General features: G+C 43.3%; 1 protein-coding gene across 1 annotated transcript; it reads left to right on the top strand.

Annotated features, from left to right (window-relative positions):
• The first annotated feature begins 12 nt into the window (after nt 1–12).
• Nucleotides 13–11915, top strand: LOC127500863 (lysine-specific histone demethylase 2). The gene is made up of 21 exons (XM_051872421.1): nt 13–200; nt 598–695; nt 774–895; nt 1164–1253; nt 1332–1443; nt 4041–4154; nt 4230–4268; nt 4944–5121; nt 5633–5817; nt 6134–6304; nt 6523–6594; nt 7849–7983; nt 8725–8896; nt 9031–9158; nt 9291–9422; nt 9515–9589; nt 9686–9802; nt 9877–10002; nt 10232–10354; nt 10493–10645; nt 11185–11915. The coding sequence occupies exons 1-21, from the start codon at nt 185–187 to the stop codon at nt 11266–11268; spliced, it is 2442 nt and encodes an 813-aa protein (XP_051728381.1). The 5' UTR covers nt 13–184; the 3' UTR covers nt 11269–11915.
• The last annotated feature ends 4612 nt before the right edge of the window (nt 11916–16527 follow it).

Raw genomic sequence — 16527 nt, 5'->3', positions numbered from 1 at the left:
TGTTTTGTGTTGTTAAGCGCAGTAGCGGAAGTGAGGTCACATACAGTGAGTTTCCTGCAGATGAGGCAGAATAAACGATGCTGATTTTAATGTGTTTCATTAAAGAACAAAGGGGCAAATATATTCCTCTAGATAAAGAATAAAGAGTCAAACATCCAGTGGTTGAACAGAAACATCATTATCAATGCTAGCGGACTCAGGTGAGAGTCGTCTAAATCATATTCATGTGTCATGTGAGTGAGACTGTGTGTGTGTGTGTGTGTGTGTGTTCCTCATTCTCTCTCTGTGTGTGTGTCTGTACAGTATGTGTGTGTGAATGTGTTTGTACAGTATGTGTGTGTGTGTGTAAGTGACATTGAAGCAGCGGTGAACACTGAACCAATCATACTGATTTATTCTGTCTGAACACACACACACACACACACACACACACACACACAAATGGAGCTCCTGCAGTGAAATACAGTGCAGATATCATTACAGACAGTAAATAAGAGTTGGCACACATTCTCACAGCAGATATATGATCCACTCACACACTTGTGTAGTAATGATAACTCTTCACACATGTATTTATATATGTGTGTGTGTGTTCAGCGGGTCGGTGTCGCGGCAGGAAGCGCTCGGCAGCAGCAGCAGCAGTGGGCGGACCTGACTCTGGTGGGCGGGGCCGCAGCAGCGCACCTGCAGCACAGGTGAGGGTTAGAGACTTCAGAGGAGCACAGCAGCACCTGCAGGACACCTGTGAACGTGTGTGTGTGTGTGTGTTTCAGACGAGAAGGAAAGCCGCAGAGACCGGAGAAGACGACGATCAGTCAGAGAAGAAGTTCAGGAAGTGTGAGAAATCCGGATGTCCAGCGACGTACCCCGTGTGTTTTGCCAGTGCGTCTGAGAGGTGTGTTTGTGTTATTAAAATAAAAATGACTGCATTACACTAATGAGAATCATCATTGAAACTTTATACAGAACAGATTGTTTCAAAGCAGCTTCACAGTAATAAACAGGAAAATAACAGAATCAATGATTCAAACGTCATCATTTATGAGACTAATTCAGATTCTGCTGTGAAGCAGCTCTACAGAAGACAACAGAGTCATTATTCAGATCAGTCTTTCAGTGTGTTTGATGATTGACTGACTCCAGTGAACATCTGCTTTCATCAGGTGTGCAAGAAACGGATACACATCTCGCTGGTATCACCTGTCGTGTGGCGAGCACTTCTGTAACGAGTGTTTTGACCATTACTACAGAAGGTGAGTGCTGATGGGTGATGATGTGGTGCTGCACTGCATCTCATGTCAGCGTCTGATCATCTGTCTGTTCTTCTGCAGTCATAAAGACGGATACGAGACGTTCTCCTCGTGGAAGAGGGTTTGGACCAGCAATGGGAAGAGTGAACCCAGCCTCAAAGCGTTCATGGCCGACCAGCAGCTGCCCTACTGGGTGAGACCAGCGTCTTGAGTAATCTAGGCCATCATCTGACTAATCTAGACCAGCATCTTTGAAATCTAGACCAGCGTCTGTGTAATCTAGACCAGCGTCTGTGTAATCTAGACCATCATCTGACTAATCTAGACCATCATCTGACTAATCTAGACCAGCGTCTGTGTAATCTAGGCCATCATCTGACTAATCTAGACCAGCATCTTTGAAATCTAGACCAGCGTCTGTGTAATCTAGACCAGCATCTGACTAATCTAGACCAGCGTCTGAGTAATCTAGACCAGCGTCTGAGTAATCTAGACCAGCATCTTTGAAATCTAGACCAGCATCTGTGAAACCTAGGCCATCATCTGACTAATCTAGACCAGCATCTTTGAAATCTAGACCAGCGTCTGTGTAATCTAGACCAGCATCTGACTAATCTAGACTAGCGTCTGTGTAATGTAGACCATCATCTGACTAATCTAGACCAGCGTCTGTGTAATCTAGACCATCATCTGACTAATCTAGACCATCATCTGACTAATCTAGACCAGCATCTGAGTAATCTAGACCATCGTCTGACTAATCTAGACCAGCGTCTGAGTAATCTAGACCAGCATCTTTGAAATCTAGACCAGCGTCTGTGAAACCTAGGCCATCATCTGACTAATCTAGACCAGCGTCTTTGAAATCTAGACCAGTGTCTGTGTAGTCTAGACCAGCGTCTGTGTAATCTAGACCAGCGTCTGTGAAATCTAGACCATCATCTGACTAATCTAGACCAGTGTCTGTGTAATCTAGACCAGCGTCTGTGTAATCTAGACCAGCATCTTTGAAATCTAGACCAGCGTCTGTGTAATCTAGACCAGCATCTGACTAATCTAGACCAGCGTCTGTGTAATCTAGACCAGCATCTTTGAAATCTAGACCAGTGTCTGTGTAATCTAGACCAGCGTCTGTGAAACCTAGACCATCATCTGACTAATCTAGACCAGCATCTTTGAAATCTAGACCAGCGTCTGTGTAATCTAGACCAGCATCTGACTAATCTAGACCAGCGTCTGTGTAATGTAGACCATCATCTGACTAATCTAGACCAGCGTCTGTGTAATCTAGACCATCATCTGACTAATCTAGACCAGCGTCTGTGTAATCTAGACCATCGTCTGACTAATCTAGACCAGCGTCTGAGTAATCTAGACCAGCATCTTTGAAATCTAGACCAGCGTCTGTGAAACCTAGGCCATCATCTGACTAATCTAGACCAGCATCTTTGAAATCTAGACCAGCGTCTGTGTAATCTAGACCAGCATCTGACTAATCTAGACCAGCGTCTGTGTAATGTAGACCATCATCTGACTAATCTAGACCAGCGTCTGTGTAATCTAGACCATCATCTGACTAATCTAGACCAGCGTCTGTGTAATCTAGACCATCGTCTGACTAATCTAGACCAGCGTCTGAGTAATCTAGACCAGCATCTTTGAAATCTAGACCAGCGTCTGTGAAACCTAGGCCATCATCTGACTAATCTAGACCAGCGTCTTTGAAATCTAGACCAGCGTCTGTGTAATCTAGACCAGCGTCTGTGTAATCTAGACCAGCGTCTGTGTAATCTAGACCATCATCTGACTAATCTAGACCAGTGTCTGTGTAATCTAGACCAGCGTCTGTGTAATCTAGACCAGCATCTTTGAAATCTAGACCAGCGTCTGTGTAATCTAGACCATCATCTGACTAATCTAGACCAGCGTCTGAGTAATCTAGACTAGCATCTTTGAAATCTAGACCAGTGTCTGTGTAATCTAGACCATCATCTGACTAATCTAGACCAGCGTCTTTGAAATCTAGACCAGCGTCTGTGTAATCTAGACCAGCGTCTGTGTAATCTAGACCAGCGTCTGTGAAATCTAGACCAACGTCTGAGTAATCTAGACCAACGTCTGAGTAATCTAGACCATCATCTGACTAATCTAGACCAGCGTCTGTGTAATCTAGACCATCATCTGACTAATCTAGACCAGCGTCTGTGTAATCTAGACCATCATCTGACTAATCTAGACCAGCGTCTGAGTAATCTAGACCAGCATCTTTGAAATCTAGACCAGCGTCTGTGAAACCTAGACCATCATCTGACTAATCTAGACCAGCGTCTGTGAAACCTAGACCATCATCTGACTAATCTAGACCAGCGTCTTTGAAATCTAGACCAGCGTCTGTGTAATCTAGACCATCATCTGACTAATCTAGACCAGCGTCTGTGAAATCTAGACCAGCGTCTGAGTAATCTAGACCAGCATCTTTGAAATCTAGACCAGCGTCTGTGAAACCTAGACCATCATCTGACTAATCTAGACCAGCGTCTGTGAAACCTAGACCATCATCTGACTAATCTAGACCAGCGTCTTTGAAATCTAGACCAGCGTCTGTGTAATCTAGACCATCATCTGACTAATCTAGACCAGCGTCTGTGAAATCTAGACCAGCATCTGTGAAATCTAGACCAGCGTCTGTGAAATCTAGACCAGCATCTGTGAAATCTAGACCAGCGTCTGTGGTCTCTGAGCTCAGTGCAGAAGTGTGGCTGTTAATCATGTGGTTTCTGTGTTTCTCAGGTTCAGTGCACTAAAGCAGATTGTGGCAGATGGCGTCAGCTGAGTAAAGAGACGCAGCTGACAGCCGCGCTGGCGTCATCGTACCGCTGCGGGATGAAGCTCAACAGTGTCAAAGTAAGAACACGTCATTCACCTTCCCGTCGTGGAGCGTGTGCTGATCCTTCACGTGTTTGTGCTTTTGTTTTGCAGATCGAAGGATGTGATGCGTGTTCTCAGCCGGAGGATGTGGTAAAACATCATTTCATCTCTTGATGCGGTTGATCAGTGCTTCAGTGATTTTACACTGCGATGTCCTTAAATCAGGCAGAAGTGTATTAATATGACCATGATGTTCACAGATTCAACAGTGTTCAGAACGATTAACATGATTAACAAACACATTGTGCTCGACATACTGAACTAGTTGATTGGCTTCTACCAAGTGGCATATGAATTTGTTTTACAAAAATATTATAATATAAGTTTGATGGGATGCACCTTAGACATCTACAACTAAAGACTGGGGAAGCGTTTCTTCCTTCCTTCTAAATTCATGTAGGAATATTGAAAACTCTGCTGGATTATATGGTTAGTTGCATGTTATTGTTTGCGTTTAGACGTGTTTATTTCCCATCAGCCATCAGAATAGACGTGAAACACCAGTTGAAAGCTTTTTAATTCCGTGGAGGAAACAAGCTTCCATAACTGATTCACCTTTAGTAGTGGAAAATCAGGGAATTTTAAAAATGTGATTTCCAGCCTGTAAAGCCATGGAAATGAGCAATGACCAGTCCGGCATTTCTATAGTACAAACACATGTTTCTGGTTCTGCTTTGCTGTGAAATGTCTGATCATGTCTGTGAGTGCAGCAGTCTGATTGGTCAGGTGGTGTTGTCTCTGAATGATGATGTTGTTGTTGATCAGCGTGTGGTCGGTGTGGCGGACAGCTGGTGGCACTCCATGCTCATCCTGCCGCCGCTGTTTAAGGACAGTCCCGCCAGTCCTTTCCTCAGCGCTTACTACCCCGACTGCGTGGGCATGAGCCCGTCTGCCGCGCCTGGCAACCAGCGTCCGGAGCAACGGCGGGCAGCGCCATCTCACAGTGAGTCTGTCATTCACTGGCTGCTAACTCTAATGAACAGAAGCATGCATTTGCATAATCAACTCGCCAGAGATTTAGATTTCATGATGAACAGGCAAACCAGTGTCTATTTTGCTTCTGCAACACGTTCTCTTTCAGACTAGTGGACAGAAAACATCCAAAATACACATTTAAGTGTTTATTTTATTGCACTTCATGTGTAAAGGCGAAGAGTTTGAGTCAGAAATCACTTCAGCAGCTTCACACACACCAAACCTTAGTTTTTTTTCTTCTATATTCTGAAGGGTTGTTCATATATCATTCACCTGATTTATAGAACACGTCATTCCTAAAATCATGGTGAAAATGTATTTATTTCTGTCTGTTAACAGTATTTTATGGATAAAAGAGATATCCAAAATCCCCCAAATTTTGAAAATGTTTTTTATCAGATCTCTGTTCTGGAAATGTATGAATATTAGTGCATTTTTAATTAGATAATGCCTGTGTGTGTGTGTGTGTGTGTGTATAGTTCCCGGACTCTCATCGTATTTCCAGCCCTTCTATCAGCCGAACGAGTGTGGGAAAGCCTTGTGCGTGAGACCCGACATGATGGAGCTGGATGAATTGTACGAGTTCCCAGAATTTTCCAGAGATCCCACAATGTATCTGGCACTGAGGAACCTTGTGCTGGCGGCCTGGCACCGAGACTGTAAGGTGCGAACATCAGCGCTCAAGTGTTTGTAGTCTCGTACGCTGCTTTAGTTACAGGACCTTCAGGAGACACTCAGGAGTTTGAGGGTTAACTTCCTCTTGATTATCAGCCGCACCGAGGCTTCTTGGGTCAGAGCAGGTTTGGACTTGTCTGAGTCTGTCAGGACAAGATAAACCCCAGAGAATCACTCACTAACTACCTGTGTGTATCTGACACCTGCGGTTTCTAACCCAGATGAACGGAAATCTGGTGTAAAGAGCTGTTGGATTGTCAAAGCTGTGTGTTGACTTTGTGTTGTGTTTGCTGTTTTCCGTGTAGGAGGTTCTGACGCCACAGAAATGTGCTCCTCACGTGATCGTCCGCGGCCTGGTGCGCATCCGCTGCGTGCAGGAGCTGGAGCGAGTCCTGTACTTCATGACCCGGAAGGGCCTGATCAACACGGGAGCGCTGCAGATCAAATGGCCGCTGCTGCCCGAGTCACAGCACAACGTGAGTCATTCTGTTTGACAGGAATGAGTGAGAATGAGAATCACAAAATAACATCCCGACAGTCATGTGAAAATGTTTTTGATTGTAAATAGTGTCACAGTGTAGAAATACTAGGGGTCATAACAGTTTACACATAAACAAAGGAGAAGCAGTGCAGTGAAATGCAAAAACCCTTTCTGTGTGAACGGCCTCTTAAATGACTCTGTGTGTCTGAGCAGAAGGTGCTGGTCATCGGTGCCGGTGCTGCGGGTCTCGCTGCTGCTCGCCAGCTCCAGAACTTCGGCATGCAGGTATGACACACTAAACGCACACACACTAAACGCACACACACACACGTACACAAACCCACAGTAAACAAACAAAGAAATCCACAGTAAACAAACACACACACACACACACACATACACACATAAACCCACACTAAATACACTCTTGTTTTTCTGGCCTTCACTCTGATCTACTTATGTCTGTTTATATAAATAGTTATATATATTCCATTTGTATGTATAATATAACATATATTTCTTAAACGTATATTAATCTATTTGTAAAATATTACATGCATATATATATATATATATATATATATATACATACATTTCTTAATTAGGTGTTTCAATTAGACCCTTTTCCACAGGGTCAAAAAAAAAAAAAAAAAAAAAAAAAATATATATATATATATATATATATATATAAAAACAAAAAAAACAAAACAAATGGGTTGTTCAGCACTAGTGATAGATTGCCACCTTTGCAACAAGTCAGTTTGTGAAATTTCATCCCTGCTAAATATTCCACGGTCAGCTGTAAGTCGTATCATTGGACAGTGGACGCGTTTAGGAACAGCAGCAACTCAAGCAGATGACAATGTAAAGTCTGCTGATTCCACAGCTGAAGAGAGATCCAAACTTCCACCGACATTAATATCACAAAAACTGTGCAGCGGGAGCTTTACGGAGTGTGTTTCCATGGTGGAGCAGCTGCAGCCTCACATCTCCAGGTACAATGGCAAGCGTGGGATGGAGTGGAGTAAACTGGACTCTGGAGCGATGAATCACACTTCTCTGTTTCTCAGTTTGATGGGCGAGTCTGGGATTGGCGGATACCAGGAGAACGTCACCTGCCTGACTGTAAAGTGTGCTGGAGGAGGGATGATGGAATGGGCAGTTTCTCAGGGAATGGGCTAGTGGAGGGAATCTTAATGCTTCAGCATTCCATATACATTGTGGACAACGCTACACTTCCAACTTTGTGGGAACAGTTTGGTGAAGGCCCTTTTCTATCCCAGCATGACTGTGCAGCAGTGCACACAGAGAGGACCATAAACACATGGTTGGATGAGTTTGGTGTGGAGGAACTTGACTGTCCCACACAGAGCCCTGACCGCAACCCATCCAACACCACTGGGATGAGCTGGAGTAGAGATCGCGAGCCAGACCTTCTCGTTCTTAGTATATTTAGTATATATTTTTAGTCTGCTGGGTTGGTTGATTAGAGATTGAAAATGTAAAAACAATTGCCTCTGTTTTCTGATTGGTCATCAGGTGGTGGTTCTAGAGGCCAGGGAGCGAATTGGAGGCAGAGTTTGGGATGATGCGTCATTGGGCATAACGGTCGGGCGCGGAGCTCAGATTGTGAACGGCTGTGTGAACAACCCCATCGCTCTGATGTGTGAGCAGGTAACACACACACACACACACATACACTCTCACATATATACATACACACGCACACTCTCTCACACACACACACACACTGGTTTGATTTTGTGAATTGTGGGGACATTCCATTGGCGTAATGGTTTTTATACTGTACAAACCGTATTTTATATTGCCCTACACTACACCTACCCCTAAACCTACCCATCACAGGAAACTGTGCACATTTTACTTTCTCAAAAAAACTCATTCTGTATGATTTATAACCCTTTTGAAAAATGGGGACATGGGGTAATGTCCTCATAAGTCACCCTCTCCTTGTAATACCTATGTCATACCCATGTCATTATACAAATTTGTGTCCTGATATGTCACAAAACACACGCACGCACACACACACACACACACACACACACACACACTCTCACACACACTCTCATCTCCATTTAAACACCTATTTGCCACTTGTCTGCCACCTGATGTCACCTGATGGAGTTTGGGTTCCTTGCTGCTGTCGCCTTTGGCTTGCTTAGTTGGGGACACTTGACATTTGACTTGACATTTGATATTCAACAGTGCTTTGATCTGCCTGCATTGACACTATTCTTTTAAGAGCTGCTGTGCAGCCAAATAATGTGCCAGTTATCAATGTAAAGCTGCTTTGACACAATCTACATTGTAAAAAGCGCTATATAAATAAAGGTGACTTGACTTGACATATATACATGCACACAAGTGGTGATGCGGCGCTGCTGTGTTCAGTTGGGTCTGCGGATGCACACGCTGGGTGTGCGCTGTGAGCTGATCCAGGAGGGCGGACGCGTCACTGATCCGGCTCTGGACAAGCGCATGGACTTCCACTTTAACGCCGTTCTGGACGCCGTATCCGACTGGAGGAAAGACAAGTCCCAGTCCCAGGATGCACCACTGGGCGGTGAGACTCCTGTCATGTGATCTGTTCTGTCATATATGATCACTACAGCACCAGCATAATAATAATAATGCAGTTGAGGGTGATTGTGTGAAACTGATGGGAGTTCGTTTGTTGTTTTTGTGCCGGATGTTCAGAGAAGATTCAGGAAGTGTACAAGACGTTCCTGCAGGAGTCTGGACTTCACTTCACTGAGCTGGAGGAGAAAGTGCTGCACTTCCACCTCAGTAACCTGGAATACGCCTGCGGGAGCACACTGGACCAGGTGTGTGTGTGTGTGTGTGTGTGTGTGTGTGTGTGTGTGTGTGTGTGTGTGTGTGTGTGTGAGAGTGAGTGTGAGAGTGTGTGTGAGAGTGTGTCTTGAGCTGTAGTTCATCAGTGTGTGTGTGTGTGGCAGGTGTCGGCACGCTCGTGGGATCATAACGAGTGTTTCGCTCAGTTCTCCGGCGATCACACACTCTTCACTGATGGATATTCGTCTGTCCTGCACAATCTGGCTCAGGGACTGGACATTCGGCTCAATACCGCGGTACTTCAGTTCACACACACACACACACACACACACACTGCTCTTCACCGTCAGTATGGCTTCAGCCGCTCACAGTAAGTGTGTGTTTGCAGGTCCAGCATGTGGAATATTCTGGAGACATAGTGAAGGTCACGTCCACCTGCGGCTCGCACTGGACCGCACAGAAGGTCTGAAGCATCACACTAAACCTGCGTCACTTTATCACGTTTCTCCCTTTGATCTTTACACTATAGTCACGTTTCCTGATATCCGTTGTGCTGTAGGTTTTGGTGACGGTGCCGCTGGCTCTGCTGCAGAAGAACGTCATCTCCTTCACTCCTCCTCTGCCCGAGCGGAAGCTCAAAGCCATCCACAGTCTGGGAGCCGGAGTGATCGAGAAGGTGAGTGTGGAGTGTGTGTTTGTGAGGCAGAGTCTCGGCCGTGACGCTCACGCTCTTGTACCGCTGTGTTTCAGGTCGCCCTGCAGTTCCCCACACGCTTTTGGGACAGTAAAATCCAGGGAGCTGATTATTTCGGCCACGTCCCGCCCTGTCCGGAGAAGAGAGGCCTGTTCAGTGTGTTCTACGACATGCGTCCGCAGGTACGACAGAGTTTCTGCTCATGAATGACTACAAAACAGAGCTGCCATTTATGTTGGTTTTTGGTTTATGAAATGAGGTGATTAACCAGAAAATAATGATGGTCAAATTCAAGATTATATGAGATGTTTAGTTATATTTAGACTGGATTGTTCTTAGAGATCGACATTAAAGGCTGCTGTTACAACTGTATGTAACAACGTGTGTGTGTGTGTGTGTGTGTGCGCGTAGGGTAAGGAGTGTGTGTTGATGACGGTGATCACGGGCGAAGCTCTTGCGCTGGTCAGAGATCTTCAGGACACACAGGTGGTCGATCTGTGCATGAGCGTCCTCAGAGAACTCTTCCAGGAGCAGGTGAGCGTCAACATGAGCTACAGATTTCATCATTTATTAAGACCCAAATGTCAGTGAACTTTGATCTGACGGGTCATCTGTGTTCTCGCTCTGGTGATGATCATCAGTGACTTGTATTGTTCTGATACTGTGCTGAAGGACGTTCCGGATCCAGTGAAGTACTTCGTGACTCACTGGAGCAAAGACTCGTGGTCTCGGATGTCCTACAGCTTCGTGAAGACGGGCGGCAGCGGTGAGGCCTATGACATCATCGCCGAAGACGTGCAAGGAAAGCTGTTCTTCGCTGGCGAGGTCAGACTTCCTGTCTGTCTGTATGTTTATGTCAGGTGCTCATGCAGTGACGAACTTTATTTCCCTGTACTTCACAGCGAGTGGGAGAACACAAGGACTGTCGAGTACTTCAACATTTTATTAGTTATTGAACTGAATTGATCTGAATAATGACACTATTGTCGTCTGTAGAGCTGCTTTACATCTGAATCTGAATTCATCATTGATTGTGTTATTTTCCTGTTTATTACTGTGAAGCTGCTTTGAAACAAGTACAACTAAAACTTCGAGACACAGGAAGAGTTGATAACTGATATTCACCTCTAATCATCACTCTCTCACTGTCTCTGTTGAGTTTATATTTAATTATATTTTTTGAGAGCTTTTGTCCCCTTCTCTCTTATATTTCTTTAATGTGTGTCCGGTGTCAGAAGCTGCCATGCTAGATTCGTTGTAAGAGCGGTCATAAAAATCTGTCTGAAACCACTTACTGACCGCGCTGTTTTAACCAGATGATCATTTTCAGGATTGCTAATTAGTTTCTCTTTGATTCTCTGCAGGCCACAAACAGACACTTTCCTCAGACGGTGACGGGCGCGTATCTGAGCGGAGTGCGTGAGGCCAGCAAGATCGCAGCGCTGTAGAACCACCTCACCCTCCAGAACCGTCTCGCTCTCCTGAACCGTCTCACCCTCCAGAACCGTCTCGCTCTCCTGAACCGTCTCACCCTCCAGAACCGTCTCGCTCTCCTGAACCGCCTCACCCTCCAGAACCGTCTCGCTTAGAACCGTCTCAACCTCCAGAACCGCCTCACTCTCCTGAACCGTCTCACACTGCTGCAGCCCTGCAAGACTGTGATCATTACAGGTGACCTGAAGACACACACACACACACACACACACTGTTTCCAATGATGTCAGATACACACGTCTGTCTTTCTGCAGGTGTTTTACTAGCTGTATTTATGAACTTTCTTTTCACCTTTGACGGTTTTGAAGTTGTTAAACATCACAGTTCGACACCTTGTTATGAGCTGTAGTTTGTTTCGCTTCACAGCTGAAATGATATTGTGTTGATGTGATTCTCTGAATTCTGGGTTTTGTAAGTTTATGTAAAGAGATGCACATGAAGCTTTATTCTGTAAATTTCATTTTGTCAGACACCTGTTCAAATTAATTATGGAAATATTTTGCTTAATTACACTTGTTTTGAAACAGGCTCCATTTTTGTGTTATTTTCCTTAGTTTTTTCTTTATCAAATGTTCTAAAAATATTAAAATGGTAAATTATTCTACATCTTTTTTGCCTTTTGATTCAGTTTATATCTGAGTTCAGGTGTTTCTGAAGAGTTGCAGTTATTCAATCTCATTCTGAGGATGTTTGGGAATATATTTACTTAAAAAAACATTATTACAAATTAAAAAAAATCTTGAAGCATCAAAGTGTCAGTTGTGTAGCTGTCTATGGAGGGACAGAAACCTCTCAGATTTCATCAAAAAGATCTTCATTTGTGTTTCTAAGATGAAGGAAAGTCTTACGGGTCTGGAACGACATGAGTGTGAGTAAATGACAGAATTTTTATTTATTTTTATTAACTATCCTTTAAACTTAGTCTTTTCCATTTGGGAGACTCCTGGATGTCAATTCAGACACACACCGCTGTTCATTGTTCTGCAGTACGAGAGTAAAAGGCCTTTCTTGTGAAACGATGCCATGATCAGTCCGCTAGATGGCAGCAAAAGTGTAAGCGGGATACACATCTTATAATTCACAATATTACGTCAGTCTACATTTCATAACTGTAAATATCAGCATAATGAACATTAGTAAAATATAATACCAGATAATATTGATCATTGCATGTTAAATATTGAGGTATGGGTTTGACAATTAGGAAACTTTAGTTTGGAAAGTAGAAGAGCATGTTGCAAAAACAATCCCATCTCAATATTCAGTTTTATTTGTTTAACACTTTTTATTACAATAAATTAAATGGCTCTAATTACCTCGTTTGAGTCTTTTATTTGGAATTAAGATAAATAATATATATGAATTTATTACAGACCATCTGAGTGTCCAGGCGTCTGAACAGCTCATCCGTCACGTTTCTGATTAAAGTCGGCATCAAATCAAAATTGACCATATTTGTTTTCTTAATAACACTTCACAATAATGTTTGCTTGGTTAACATTAGTTGGCTATATTAGTTAACATGAACAACAAGGAAAAATATTTGTAAGGCATTTGTTAATCTTAGTTAATGTATATTTCAACATGTATTAATATTATTTCATGGACCTGAGTTAACATGAACTAACAATGAACAGGTGTATTTTATTTTATTAACTAATGTTATCAAAGATTAATAAATATTGTAGCATTCTAGTTAGTGTATTAAAGTCCCCCTGTGGTGAAAATCACATTTTTAATGTTGTGTTTATGGGGTGTTTTTAATTTGCTTTAAGACAGACAATGTGCAAATTCATCAGTCAACACTATTGCATTTTCTCCTTAAAACTGCGTCAGCATGTGGACGGGGCTTTTCTTATCACAGTAAGCACAAAAACTCCTTTAAGAAGGGACAGGAAAAATTGCTTACATACAGCAGTATAGCGGGTGAATTACGCATATGATGTATATTACACTGTTATGATGAACTATATGCTTTTCTCCACTGACACTCTATGATGTTCAAAGTGTTTCTGCAGATGCTGGTTTTTGACTCTGAGATAGTGAACGGGAACATGGTTTGTGTAACACATTATTTGATAATGTGGTCAAGCCAAAGGCTAATCAAATCAATTACCGTTATGTGTCTGATGTTGTAGAGAGTGATACATAAAACGCATTACCATTCTGACACATGTAGACAAGCCTGTATAATTCACTCTTCCTCTTCTGAATCAGTTTCTGCCTGAATTAAACCAATATTTCCCCTTGTCATGGTGTAGCGTTTACTACAGTTGACTACATGTGGATCAGGTGATCCGAGCTGGAGTGACTGAGTGGAGGCGGGGACTAATTTGTATATTCATGAATCCGAGCATACTAAAAGAAGCAAGCGTGTAGAGTTATATTCTAAGTATTTTATAAAGTGGTTAGTTCCAGTCCTTGATTCTGATTGGTCAATAGCTGTGTTTTATTCACAATAAAGCACGACTATGCTTCACCGACGGTTGTATCTTAGCTGCGCAGTGATTTAACTTCATGAAAGCAGCATTGATACATACACTGATCAGGCATAACATTATGAGCACTGACAGGTGAAGTGAATAACACTGATCATCTCTTCATCACGGCACCTGTTAGTGGGTGGATATATTAGGCAGCAAGTGAACATTTTGTCCTCAAAGTTGATGTGTTAGAAGCAGGAAAAATGGGCAAGCGTAAGGATTTGAGCGAGTTTGACAAGGACCAAATTGTGATGGCTAGACGACTGGGTCAGAGCATCTCCAAAACTACAGCTCTTGTGGGGTGTTCCCGGTCTGCAGTGGTCAGTATCTATCAAAAGTGCTCCAAGGAAGGAACAGTGGTGAACCGGAGACAGGGTCATGGGTGGCCAAGACTCGATGCACGTGGGGAGCAAAGGCTGGCCCGTGTGGTCCGATCCAACAGACGAGCTACTGTAGCTCAAATTGCTCAAGAAGTTAAAGCTGGTTCTGATAGAAAGGTGTCAGAATACACAGTGCATCAGTTTGTTGCGTATGGAGCTGCATAGACACAGACCAGTCAGGGTGCCCATGCTGACCCCTGTCCACCACCGAAAGAGCCAACAGTGGACATGTGAGCATCAGAACTGGACCACGGAGCAATGGAAGAAGGTGGCCTGGTCTGATGAATCACGTTTTCTTTTACGTCACGTGGATGGCCGTGTGCGTGTGCGTCTCTTACCTAGGGAACACATGGCACCAGGATGCACTATGGGAAGAAGGCAAGCCAGTGTGATGCTTTGGGCAATGTTCTGCTGGGAAACCTTGGGTCCTGCCATCCATGTGGATGTTACTTTGACACGTACCACCTACCTAAGCATTGTTGAGACCATGTACACCCTTTCATGGAAACGGTATTCCCTGGTGGCTGTGGCCTCTTTCAGCAGGATAATGCTCCTGCCACAAAGCAAAAATGGTTCAGGAATGGTTTGAGGAGCACAACAACGAGTTTGAGGTGTTGACTTGGCCTCCAAATTCCCCAGATCTCAATCCAATCGAGCATCTGTGGGATGTGCGGAACAAACAAGTCCGATCCATGGAGGCTCCACCTCGCAACTTACAGGACTTAAAGCATCTGCTGCTAACATCTACAGATACCACAGCACACCTTCAGGGGTCTAGAGGAGTCCATGCCTCGACGGGTCAGGGCTGTTTTGGTAGCAAAAGGGGGACCAACACAATATTAGGAAGGTGATCAATGTTATGCCTGATTGGTGTATTTTTGGCTTTAATATTTGTATTGTGCGGTGACGGTTTTATAAAAGCAGTAAGGTACTCGAGGCTAGTGCTGTATGGTGAATAAGTCGGGGCGTCATGCCTAACAACACCCTTCAGCCGTGACTTATTCACCATACAGCACAGCCTCTCGCAGAAGAAATTATTTTCACATGAAATTTTTTTTTAAATATGTAATTTTGATCAACTTTAACTAATATTAAGAAATGGGACCTTACCATGTAGTGTTAAAGGGTTAGTTCACCCAAAAATGAAAATAATGTAATTTATTACTCACCCTCATGTCGTTCTACACCTGTAACGTCTTCATTTATCTTCTGAACACAAATTAAGATATTTTTGATGAAATCCGATGGCTCAGTGAGGCCTGCATTCACAGCAATCACATTTCCTCTCTCAAGGTCCATAAAGGTAATAAAAACATATTTAAATCAGTTCACGCGAGTTCAGTAGTTCTACCTTAATATTATAAAGTGACGAGAATACTTTTTGTGCACCAAAAAAACAAAATAATGACTTTTCAACAATATAGTGATGGGCCGATTTCAAAACACTGCTTCGGTGCTTTGTGAATCGAATCAGTGACTCGGAGCGCCAAAGTCACGTGATTTCAGCAGTTTAGCCTTTTATAGGAGGAAATGTCATTGCTGTGAATGCAGGCCTCACTGAGCCATCGGATTTAATCAAAAATATCTTAATTTTTGTTCCGAAGATGAATGAAGGTCTTACAGGTGTGGAACGACATTATTTTGAACTAACCCTTTAAAATATTCATAATGCATAATGTTACTGGTCTTATTGTGAACAATTCCTCCATGTATTTATGTATTTATTTTTTAATTAATCAAATGTCTGATTTGCTCTTGCTGTGATTTGCTGGCTTGACGTCTGACGTCTACAGTTCAGCCAGTGCTCACTTTTCATCATCCAATCAAAAACACCAGATTAAATCAAGTCCTGCCATAGTTTTTCTTGTGCGACAATACTCTTGACTTAGAAAGTAGTAGTATTAGTCACAACATCTGTTTCAAGAAGGGTGGTAATTCACAAAACTCAAGTTTAGATTTGGCTGTTAGATGTGATAAACAGATGGAGAGACATCAGTGAGCCAGATCTCATTTCTGATCATATATTTCTGCACTGTTAATGATCTGGACACATATGATTGTCATTGTATGAGTGACAGATTATTAAGCGGTGATTGAAACATTAAATTCACACTCACCCAGCGGGCTTCATGTCAAAGGCGAAGCCTCCACAGATGAATTGTGTGTATGTGGATGTGTTTAAATGAGTGATTGTCAGGCTTGTGACCTGCGGATGGAGCAGCATTCCAGTGTGCCAGTGCGAACACATCCAGCCTGACTGCTTCAGTCTCTGCTGAGGGCTTGAGAGTGTGTTGTGTGGAGACTCTGAATTCAAAGCTCAATATTACCACAGACTCTTACTACTTCTGCC

This window comes from Ctenopharyngodon idella, chromosome 19 (genome assembly GCF_019924925.1).
Source record: "Ctenopharyngodon idella isolate HZGC_01 chromosome 19, HZGC01, whole genome shotgun sequence".
Lineage (NCBI taxonomy): Eukaryota > Metazoa > Chordata > Actinopteri > Cypriniformes > Xenocyprididae > Ctenopharyngodon > Ctenopharyngodon idella.
Note: the sequence above shows the minus strand (reverse complement) of the source record. Positions and strands in the feature narration are given on the sequence as shown.

Excerpts from the sequence above, each read along its gene's own strand:
- LOC127500863 (XM_051872421.1), top strand. Across the intron at positions 5,818-6,133 it reads CCTGGCACCGAGACTGTAAG|GAGGTTCTGACGCCACAGAA; the intron begins GTGCGAACATCA and ends TTTTCCGTGTAG. Across the intron at positions 8,897-9,030 it reads CCAGGATGCACCACTGGGCG|AGAAGATTCAGGAAGTGTAC; the intron begins GTGAGACTCCTG and ends CCGGATGTTCAG.